The sequence below is a fragment of the Aplidium turbinatum genome, chromosome 1 (assembly GCF_918807975.1).
Source record: "Aplidium turbinatum chromosome 1, kaAplTurb1.1, whole genome shotgun sequence".
Lineage (NCBI taxonomy): Eukaryota > Metazoa > Chordata > Ascidiacea > Aplousobranchia > Polyclinidae > Aplidium > Aplidium turbinatum.
Genome location: NC_137472.1, coordinates 11,639,388 through 11,651,582, shown reverse-complemented (window position 1 = coordinate 11,651,582; position 12,195 = coordinate 11,639,388). Strand labels below are relative to the sequence as shown.

Below are 12,195 nucleotides of genomic sequence, written 5' to 3'. Positions count from 1 at the left end.
CTCTTTTTTGCATTGCTATTATTTTCAACAGGGTTTTATTTTTATGTGACGTTTGACGAATGCTAAATAAGGCTAAGCAACGATACCAAAAAGGAAAATACAAACGAATTTATTTTCACACGAGTCAGTTCAATCAAAAACACCTAAAAACCGATTCCGATCAGCTAGTAGCTAGATCATCTTCAATTAAGCTTATTCAAATAGAAAAAAAGGAAGTATGAAAAGTATGTTTTCTGTGAGTTGTGGCAGAAGTAGGCTCTCCTTGTTTAAGAAAAGTGTTTATTGACTTTGAGGTTGACAATACATTGCTTGCTGTGAATGCGGTAGATAGATTTATTTCTGTGGCAAATGAAGGCAGTGTTACTCGATGACCATGTCAGATGTATTTTATTGTTCGACTCTTGTGTTGTCTATTTGGTTCAATAGACCACAATTTCATTTTCCGAGTTCACATCCTTTGATTGGATGCTTATTCTATCTTACACCAAAGAATAGGATAACGCTTTTCAGCGGTGTGTGGAAGTATCTGTCAGAGAAAAATGTTGCTATTGATGATTCTAAACTGTTCGATCTCCACCAAATCTAGTGCAAAGGTGTCTTAAACCTGATAGCTAGCTTGCATTAGCAAATCAACGTAGATGTTTTGTATATTGTGACGAAAAATATTGGCATATTGAAATCGAAAAAGCGATGTTGCAGCCAATAAGTTCATTTACAGCATTTGTATGAAAGAGTGCAATTTCAGCACAATGAAACACGAAACATGATACACAGCAAGAGAAATAGATTTACACCGAACAAAACATACGTGTGGAGGGCAATTCTTTTCCCAGCTAACGAAAGCGGGTCATTTTGTGTTGGTGTTAAATCAATGAAAAAGGGTCCAGTTTCTCGAGCTATGCAGACATCGTCACGCTTCACGCTAAAAAACGACAAGATACAGTTAACGATTGCAGTTTCACATTAGCAGTGGAGTGACTCCGCAAATCGAGCTGGACTTTACAGCGAAGCAAAGATTGGCGATTTTTCACTGCTTAGATATATATTACAAGTGTTAGTAAACCCACCATGTTAATTTCTGACATTACAAACTGACATTGAGACAAAATGACTTTTACAGCAGGAAAAAAATAGTGTTTTAACTATAAATAGTTAAATGCGATTACTTTTAAAATTTGGAAGGTTAGGTTAGAAATGATCAACAAAATTTTTTTAAATTTGTAATTTAGTGTTCAGAAGAAAATTTCTAAAACGCATGCAAATTACCGCAGCTTAGTAGCTTTAACGTTAAACAGGGGCTTGCCAACAGAATATCTCCCTGCAGAAATTGTAATTTCAATATAAAATGCACACAAGAGCATTGACTCCGAAAGATGTGTAGAGACCAGGGTATTATTGTGTCCGAATATAAAAAGCAGAACGAAGATAGTTCAAGCAATTTCTTGAGGTGTATTTAAATCCGCACTGACTGTAAGTGAGATCTTTGGATGAATATTCTAAAAGTTATTGATAAAGTGGCACTTGTCAAATTTGTACATAATAATTTCGTTGGTTTATTTAGGAAATTCCAAGTAGGCTACTGGTCATAAACTAAGCTTTAAAAATAAATACCAGGTTTGAGCATTAAATGTCGGCTTGCTTTCATGGAACCAGCAGTTGGCCCATCCCTTGTTTCAGTAGCCTATAGTCTGAGATAAAATCTAGATAGGAAGACTGGTTATTTTTACGTTAAATCAATGTTTGGAGACGTTGTAAAAGGCCAAAGTTTACAGGCTAGCGTTTGGACTTGTGATGTCAACAGGATTTAATCCAATAACAAGTTTGCGAAAATTAACTTGAAAGCAGTCAAATGACCTCGCTAGTTCAAAGAGTTTTGAAACATTACAATGATGTTTTCGGATGGTTATCCAACGTGGTTTCGATAACGTAGTATCATTCGGCCATCTTTCAAAATAACCACACCCTTCTCTAGCAGTCAATATAATGTACTGTGCTGCAAAAGCTAATATGAACTGTAAAAGTGTAAAACTGTAAAATTAAAAGGATCAACCCGCCATGAATCTGAAGTAGATGGTTGATTGTGTAGGTTTTATTTGACAAATACGGTCAAAGCTTACTTACTCAAGCTTCAATCAAGTGTTTTTATATTTCAGTTTTATTTTCAGTGGATCTGGTCAATTCAAAACCATCAGAATGTCAATGGAAATTAAAATGAACGGTTTAGGCAAGTTATTATCTGAAGATGACATAAACATATTGCAGCAAGTGTTCATGGGTTTTGCAACAGGAAATAAATTAACAAAATGGGACGACAATGTCTTCCTTCCTGGATTTTCAGTGGAAAGCGCAAAGTATTGCTATGAAAATTTGGACTTAAAAGAAAACGATCTTTTGGTTGCTTCTTATCCAAAAACTGGTGAGACATCAATAAAGCTAATGTGATGGTAGGCTATGTTATTTCTATTATGAGCCATGAGTAGTCATTTTGCAGGTTATGAGTTTTAGAACTTTACATTGTTGTTGGTTTTCTTGTCATGTCTGTGAAGCTTTCAACTGTTTGGTACCGTTTGTTGAAAGCATTTTTCTATCAGATATCCTATACACATACCAACAGTCAAAGTAATTGAGGTATTTGACGGTTACTTTGCTCTAAAAAACGTAAGGGTAGGCTACTGCCATACTTAATTGCTTAGCTAGGGAAGTGAAGATCAAAATATTTTCGGTAGTTGGTACTAACGATAGTAGGGTGCCAATTTCTTTCTCTCGGCTGAGACAAAGAATATTTTAAATGAGTAAGTTCTTGTGAATTGTTGTAAGAAATAATCTGAGACCAGGATTTTTTCTCAGGCACAATTTGGATGTTAGAAATTATACAGCACATCGTTTATCAGGAGAAAGAACAATATGAACTTGCTTACCAAGTCCCACATCCTTTAATTTGTCTTGAACTTGCACCAGGTAAGCTACTTTTTTAAGTACGGTAGGCCTACTGTAGCAGCAATCAGGGCCGTATTAACCGCCCCCGTACCCCCGCAGGGGTCCAAATAAGTAAACTTGTTGCTGCAAACTAAGAAATTACGGTTAATGCAAGTTGAGTATAGTAGGCAAATGTTACACAACATGACTGGGATTATTAGCAAAAAGGTGTTTTTTGATCAAAAAACCTACAATCATAAACCTATGAGAAGAAACTGGTGTCTTGAAGTTTGTTCCGGTTTCTTACACTCGGGCAATTTTAAGATCCGAAACAATTGAAACTAATCAGAACATATCAGGTCAAAAATAAAAGTTTTAAGCTGTATTGAAATAAAAGTAAATCCAAAAATTATGTAGGGATGATTTTGATAAACGAATTTCATTTGTTAAGGTTGCATAGAAATTTTTTAGACCAAACTTTAAGCAACAGCTTTTACGCTAGTGAGTGTACTGTCCTAATTTTCATTAGCTTTATTTCTTTTAACTTTTGTTCCCGACCAGATAAATTTATAAAATGCCATATCCACACAAAGCGCAATGTTTTTAATTGTTTCTTATTTCGTAGTAAAACTTAATTGTTCTTCTCCCATACTTGTCTACACGACGATAGGGAGAAAAAGCTACGAAGCTCAGAAGGGTCTGTGCAAAGCCGAGCATACATATTACATATGCCGTGATTTAAATCACAGAAGAAAGATGAAAAGTAGATAAGAAAACAATTATCTTACCTTTACCAGTCAGCAAGGGCACAGTTACAGTAATTCAAACATAACATAAAAAAATGTATATTAAAATCTGAAGTCACGGTAAACACTTAACACAACTGTTTGTTTCATGGTTGGAAATATTTAACTCAGAAAGCTCTATTTCTGTAAAACTACGTTACCTGATTTTAATTTAATGTGAACTTTACATCTAGGGTTGCCAGATGTTTACTATTTTAGTGAACAAATCACTATTTTAAGAAAATGTTCACTGAATACTATTTTGCTAATAGTGATAGTGAACATGTTCACTATTCTGCTTTTCTTAACAATTTTGTCAACAATTAATTTCTGTCAACAATTCTGTCAATATATTTTAGCCAATAGCCATGGATTAACCATCAGTTTACATCTGATTTAGGTTCAAAGTTCCCCGTGGTGCATAAGCTTCCCCTGAAACCCAGGCTTGCGATGTCCCATATGCAAGCAAACCTCATTAACATGGAACAGTACAAGAAAGCAAACGCAAAAGTGAGACCACAAAATAGTTTTAACAATGTTTGAACCCATTCTCCACATTTTCTCATAAAAACCTGTCAAATACTTCTGAATAAAGCTTGATTGACTATGGCGACGATAAAGTACGAAACTTTAATATCGACATAACATATCGGAGACTGGTAAACTGAGCATAAATTAAACACATCATCGGACTTTAAACAGTAATGCAGAATATTTATTTTGACTTCTATTAAAACAAGTAGAACCAATAAAGATTTTTTTAATACAGATTAGCTAAATGGTTTGTATCTCTTCCCAAATACACACAACTGCTAGCTAAAGTCAATTCAGATTAAGTTACTTTCCATTGCTAGCTTTATTCATAATTCTTTCAGTTAATGTGCTGCTGGTCATACACTCTTTTGTTACGTTTATTTATAAAGTTTTAATGTAATGGTATCGTTTTACTCTCAGATGGTGTATGTTCTCCGCAATCCGAAAGATCAAATGGTATCTTTCTATCACTTTTTAAAAGCCATACCCAATGGTCAAATTGAACCTGTGCTTTCTATGCATAATTCTGGCTGGGATAAATACTTTGATCACGTGATAAAAGGTGAGCACGCTTTTCAACCATTCTAAAATAGTCGCAAAGATCTATATCATCGCATCAGCGGTGATGTAGACCATCATCTACATCAGTCATTTTCAAAGTAAGCGATACCACTCTCTTGGATGCAAAAAGATACAATGGAAGGAAACACCCCCGATGGTACGATAGCGCAATCTCGAATTATTGCCAAATTTATTAAAAGTTTGCTGATGTGGAACAAGGTAAGGCTATGGATTCATAACTACAGAGGAGGTCATCTGCATCATTGCTAAGCTGAACAAAGTTTTGTGTACCCCACTTGGCCATCATTTTAAGAAGTGGCATTACTGCCACGCAGTTTTATGACTTAAGATTCTTTAAAATTTGTTTGAAAACTTTTACAGATATTAAACAAATGACCTAGTTATGTTTTTCTTATCAAAAATTGTTGGTAGAAATAAGATTTCCTAATTCATAAACATTCGCATATTTTCGTACAATTGGAAAACCGCAGATTCACTGAATGTCCGAAATTTTCTTTCTCGGTGTTTAAACCCCATCGGAGTATCATATATACATTATATATTATTGTGGCTGATAACTTACGTTTATTCTGTGTAGAACAATTCCCAAATAAAATAATATAGCTTTGAATGACAACCACTAAAGATGTAAAAAAAAAAGCTTTTAAATCATTAAAATCGTGTTTATGATACTCAGGAGATTTACCATCCACCATGAAGCCAGGAGATTGGTATCCTGACCACATACTTACATGGTACAAGCATAAAGATAATAAGAATGTCCACTTCGTCTACTATGAGGATATGATCAAGGTATGGCCGTTTTACTATTTACTGAATGTAGGCTACTATAAGTGTAGGCCGCTGTAAGTAGCCTATTATACGTAGCACTACAGTAAATGCAAACGGCATGTTTGCTACATCATTGAACTCTGAGGTTTCTTTTTATGCTTAGAAATATAATTGCAGTAGCTGAATCTCTTTTCCAGACACTAAAAACTTCATGTAGCACATCAGAAAAAAAAAACATTTCCGCAACCTGGACTTCACTTCAGTGAAGTTTATATTTCATGAGCTAACCTGCCAAAATGTTGTTTCGGAAATTTGTCGTAAATTTCACGATCACTTTGATGGCATGAAGATAGATTTATGTGTTATATATTAATGGAAAGATAAAGCTTTCAGGAATTCGTTGATAATAAAATGTATTAAAAAATATGCAATTCGGCCAGTGGCGTATCCTGGTTGGTTGAGCAAGGGAAGCAATAAAACTCGTGGGGGTCAGAGCGTGCCGAAGGCACGTGTTTTCTAGGGGGGTCCGGGGGCATGCTCCCCCGGAAATTTTTTTGCAAAATTACACTCAAATAATGGGAGTATAGTGCTTTCTGGAAACACTTTTAGGGTAATATTTGTATAAAATTTATAAGCAGATAAACAGCTATTAACTTATTAATGGTAGCTCTTACGCACGAACTGGCAAAAAATACGGCTAAAATTGGAAAACACCAAAAACTCAGCTACAGTTACCTACTGCTGTAGTAGCTTAAGCCAGAATTCATTTCAGTCAAGTTTAGCCTCGACCTCACATATCCTGTGTTATGCCAAAGTTTATCCAGCCAGGATAGCAGTGTAAAGCCAACATTTGGCTCAAACTTTTGCTTACTAGGCCGATATTATAACCATAACAGCGCTTTAAATTTTTTCATTTTTAGCCCACGACGCAATATCCAACAGAGCAGAGTTGCCAGACTATGATAAGGTCTAAAAGCTAAAATAATACAAAAATAAGCCAAAACAAGGAAAATATTAGACAAAAGGGCCAAATGGATATATTTACCTGTTTCTATTAAAAATAATAAAATGTACATACATTTTATGACTTGTAGCGGATTTCAATAAATTGTAGCAAAAATAATTCTGCAAGTATAGCCCGAAAAATAGCGAGTATAAAAGGACTGTAGTGGATGAGTTTTATTCCGCCACATTACGAGTATTAAACAAGTATAGAACATATATTGAACAATGGTGAACATGGTTTCATCTGGTAGGGTTACAATATTTGAGAAATGTTGATTATTATGCATTTTGAAAAATTAATTTTAAGAAAGCCTAATTTGAGGAATTTAGCCAATCTGGTAACTCTGTGACAGGGAAGCGATTGAAAAGTTGCTTCCATGGATTAGTTAAAAGAAACGTAACTCGCGCAAACTTTGCTCTGCTTTTTTTCCTTAGTCTCTCACTTGTTTCTTAGTGTAGCAAAAACGAGCGCAAGGGAAGCGATACGAATCTTCGCTTCTTCGCTAAGCTTCCAACTTTTTTAAAACTAAAACCGAGCTGAAATCCCACGGTGACATGAGTTAGAAACCGTTTTAATTTGTATTCAGGTAAAGAAATTACGATTACGAAACCGTTTTACAGAAAAATATAATTTTCTCTTTTTTCAATTTTGACAGGGGAAGCAATGCTTCCCTTGCTTCCATTGAGGATACGCCCCTGAATTCGGCCCAGTTATGTCTCAATGAAGCCGGATCATCCAAAGCTGTGGTTACTTCCTTGGTATTTCTACATCGAGCGGTTTTTGGTAAATCTATAGAACAGCAATAAACCTTGTTAAGCGTATTGATTCTTATAGAGTAATTTGTGGCCTGCAATTATAAAAAAAAAATGATGTAACTTTTATAGGATCTGGAAGGGCAAATCAAACTCATGGGCGAGTTTCTTGATACTCCAATCACTGATGAAAAAAGCAAAAACATTGCTGAGGCATGTAGGTTCAACAACATGAAGAAACAAAGAGTGAAAGAAAACGATGCTTTTTCTCAACTAATAGCAGCAAATATGCGAAAAGGTATATCCAAGAATACTTATGCATTGCCCAATAAAATATTTTTCTCTTTATTCAACTCTAGTTGTGTTGTTCTGGAAGTCGAAAGTATTCCGTGGGTCTTCGCATCATGAAGAACAACTATGGTAATTAAAATGAAAAAGTTTAAAGTGATCAATAACCTTTATTTCTACAACAATACACTGTATTTAGAAATATTTCTGTAGGAACTTTTGCACGTTATGGTGCACTCCCCAACACATTTCAAATGTTTAATAATTCTATTTTTCCAACTGGCTTGTAATAATCCGCCTTAATTATTTAAAAAATGGTTATAGTGTATCCCAACAAAACCGAAAATAACAAAGTTAATAGTGTTCATTTACTGAGGTAGGCTGTTTGTAATAGGCTATCGTTATCAGGAGAAAGTAATGAATTACTTACTATTGTATTTAGTTTTGTTAAACTGATAAATTGGACTTTTTACTACATATTATACTTTGTTCCTTGATAATTGACAGCTTAAACAAACAATATTAGTTATAACTGTTCAATTGATTTCATGTCAACACACTTGAAAAAACAAACATGAGTTTTTAGTGCATCGCGGTGCGTCCTTGCAGCAAATGTTTGAAAATGTTTCAGTTTCTCAAATTATTCCGACGTAAAGCAAATGCTGAAAATTCCATTCATGAGGCTGGCTTCATCAGTAGGCTACAGCACCATTAATTTATCTCGAAAATGTCTCAACTACCATGGTTGATGTTTAACAATACTTTATACATTTAATAAAAACAGAAGCTACCAAGAACTTGGATAACTTTGACTAAACGTTATTATTTTGCTCCTTCCTTCCAGGTGGTGTTGGAGGATGGAAAGATTATTTCACAGTCAGCCAGTCGGAAAAGATTGACGCAATAATGGAAGAAAAATTGAAAGACACTGACATCAAATTCACTTATGAGCTATAATGTACTTTTATCATGTATGAAAGTTATTTGTTTGCAACTTAGTCTGGTTAACATTTATTTGCTAAGTATAGAACCTATATTTGTATTGTATTAACCCTCACTGTAAATATGATGTTAATCTTTTTGTATTTTGCTTAAAAGAACTGATTTAGCTTTCGTTATTTTTTACTCGTTTCAGAAGTTTAGGGTTTTAAATATACGTTTGTACTGTTACTGTATCTTATGCTAAAATATATCGCACTTTAAATTTTTATGTTTTTTGTTTCAGTTGAACTTCGCCATTCTTTTTAGCCACTAATTTTAAGTCCTGCCTCATGTAGAGCGCGACTAATTTTAATTCTTACAATTTGAAGCAACTATTTTCAATACTAATGCATTTCAAAAGTGTGTTCATTGATCGAAGTTTTCTGTTTGTAAATTCTATAGTTTTCAATATAATATAGACAATCAATATACTCATATCATTTATATCTTAAGCCTATTTGTGTATGAGTTTGAGCTTCAGTGTTTATCATGTTAAATTCATAATTTGAAACCTTCCTTCTGTAAGAGCGTAATATAATATCACTAACTTTATTTGAATAATGTAGTGAGCATTTTTTTTAAATCTTAACTGAAATGCAGGCGATAACCCTAACAAAAACACAGGGAGGGAAAATGCAAGTGGCAGAAATGAAAATGTTGTATATCTCATTATAAACTCATCTCGAAGTAGCAAAATTAGATCTAATTTCGCTACGCATTGGCAAGTCGCTGAAGCTATGCTACCAGTATCCATAGTGAAGTTAGAGCAACTCAATTCAGATAGCATTGATCACCTGAGCTTGGCCAAACTAGCCTACTTTTCTGCAAGATTTGATGTGTTGTAAAATTGGAAGGTAGCTTTCTTCAGTGCTCTGCAACCTTTTTCTCGTATGTATTAGGCTACTTAAATAGTTTTACAAAAACTTTGTATAGCCTACCTCACAAATTGAAATGTTCAATTGCGCTTAAAAAAAAATTCCAAAAATGACAACTAGTAGGAGGTGACGCGTTGAGTTATGAAAAAAATTCCTAATTATTTTCTCAGTTAGCCTATTGTGGGGCACACTTAAAACTCTTTTTTTTGTAATCCACTGCTGAAAGCGCAAGAGCCTCATGCAACCAATTAGGTTGATTAAAATTAAAATTGTATTATAATTATATTATATCATTATATTATAATTTGGCATTATATTTGACTCAGCATTAATTTTTTCTGCCATAGGGCCTCCGAGAGAAATCAAGACTGGTCTGGAAACAGTACGTCAAACGGGCCTTAAATTTTTTTTTTCAGCAAAAATAAAAGCAACGAATATGTATCATGCGTTGCATCATATGTTTTAAGCTAAGCTTGGCCTACTTTCCTCAGGGTGAAATTGAACTCCTTTTCCTGGTAGTTTTGCACACTTGTAGAGGCTTTTGACGCAGGGCCGGTTACCGAGATTGACAGAGTGAAGTTTCCGATTATACAAGTGTTGTTGCCTGAGAATTATTCCATTCATTAAGTGCAGCTGAATTGAGAGCAGTCCTCAGAATGCATTGCTCAAGCGCACACTCAGAGAGTCGAACTAGCGCCGCTTGATCTTGAAGCTTCTTCGTTCACGAAGTCACGCGGGCTAACCAACTGAGCTATCCGGCAGACATCGATCCATTGAATATCTAGCTATCCATTGAACAGTTCTTTATCGCTGTATGAATAGGTTAGTCGAGTGAATATCGTTTAGAACTGCAAACCACAAAATGCAGAGAAACATAAATTTGAAACTGTAGCAAGCTCAAGTAGCCTAGGCAGCTTGGATGAGACAGCTTTCTTTAGAACTTTCTATCTGGCCGGGTTATAATCAAAAATGACACAAGCTTAGCCTGCAGTCGATCAATTACTCCAAAAATGATATGACATCTGGACAACACTATGAACTCCAACCAGATTTAAGCAATGACATAAATAAGCAGACTACAGGCAAAACGGGTTTACTTCCCTTATTGAATCCTGCTTGAATATTTTTAATCTTTCTAGACATGTTGGGTCAATATGCCTGGCCAACGCAGTTGTTGAAGTCAAGGTTCAGCTGATCAAGCAAAAATAGTAGGCTGCACGCTTAGCCAAACGCAGCAGCATCACGTTTCAAGTTAAAACAAGAGAAACCCTTTAATGATGCAGAAATCAGTGGGCTCCAGCATCAATTTTACGTCTTGAAGTAGTTTAACATAGCCTACCTTAATACAAGAATGATTTGTTCTTGATGAGAAACATCTGAAGTAGCATCTATCTAGAAAGTTTCCCGACTTCCCACCTTCTCGGAGCCCCTGGCCATAGTTTTTGTGATCGCCTAAACCAGTGGTTCTCAACTGTTTTCAGCGCAAGGAATAAATTTACAACCTAAATTTTGTGAAGGGTCATAACTAGGGAGATTTTTTTGTAACCTAAAAAATTCAAAAAAGTGACTTTAATTTTTCGAAAAAGTAACCAAAAAGTAACTTTATTCAACGAAAACAAGAAAGCGAAAGAAAAAGCAGCAATTCAACATAAAAAAAACATTTAAATTAGCTTCAATTTGTGCTCAAATTATAGTTGCACATTCAAATTACACATATGTAGCCTAATGTTTTACATTCTCTGGCAGAAAGCTTCTGTCAATCAAACACTTTAGCTGTTGCAAGGAAAACAAGTGGCTAAATATAGTTAACACAATTTGTTTCATCGAAAAAATTACTTTACGAGTTTTCGGTAATACACGCGATACGAACAAGCATGGGCTCGTGCAAACCTAAAATCACTACCGTAGTGGAAGATATATTAAAGTCTTGGCATTAGGCCTACATAGAATGTAAATTCATCTCTACAGTAGCAATAAAAGATAAATAAATAAAGGAATTACGCAAAAAAGTATGCAAAATAAAGTGACCTAACAAATGAAAAGTAACCTAAAGACACAAAAGTGACTTTTGGTAACTTTATAACTTCTTAAATATTGACCACAAAACCATGAAATTTTGGTTCTACATTTCTTTTGTTAATTGGTATAGGCTAACTAAAAAAAGTAACTTTAGTAACAAAAAATCGCCCTAGTCATAACATAAGAAACCAGGTCATTGAAGTTTCCCAAAACGATGGATAATTTTGAAAGATGCAGTAGGCTACAAAAAATCTGGTCAAGATGATATATAGTTTGTCAATCGGTTGTAATATTTGTTTTATTACAACCATGTTGCTGAAAAGTGCTTCACACACATACAGTATGATCAACCATACACACAGGCATTTTTCAGTGCATTAGCTACCAAGTTGAGATACTTTTCTTCTGGGACACCTCCAAAACTGAAGTACATGATCACATTGGAATGCTCGTGTCTCCACATCTGACTACTAGCAGTTCCGGTTGAAGATCATCGGCGGTTGGCGGCTACGTTTATTACCACAGGTGTTGCAAACATTTTTATCATGGGAAGGAAAAAATTGATAACGTCAATTTCAAATTTATCAATCATGTCGCTAATAAACCTAGAGTAGGCTATACCTTTCGAATGATCTGTTGGTAGCTCTGAAAGTGCTGGAAAATGTGTCGTTAAGCCACGTAAAAGC

The 12,195-nt window shown here is 34.8% G+C and overlaps 1 protein-coding gene across 1 annotated transcript; it reads left to right on the top strand.

Annotated features, from left to right (window-relative positions):
* The first annotated feature begins 2,160 nt into the window (after positions 1-2,160).
* Positions 2,161-9,544, top strand: LOC145777281 (amine sulfotransferase-like). Its single transcript, XM_082588630.1, has 7 exons — positions 2,161-2,416; positions 2,848-2,958; positions 4,102-4,211; positions 4,656-4,797; positions 5,494-5,609; positions 7,479-7,644; positions 8,479-9,544. The coding sequence occupies exons 1-7, from the start codon at positions 2,194-2,196 to the stop codon at positions 8,589-8,591; spliced, it is 981 nt and encodes a 326-aa protein (XP_082444756.1). The 5' UTR covers positions 2,161-2,193; the 3' UTR covers positions 8,592-9,544.
* The last annotated feature ends 2,651 nt before the right edge of the window (positions 9,545-12,195 follow it).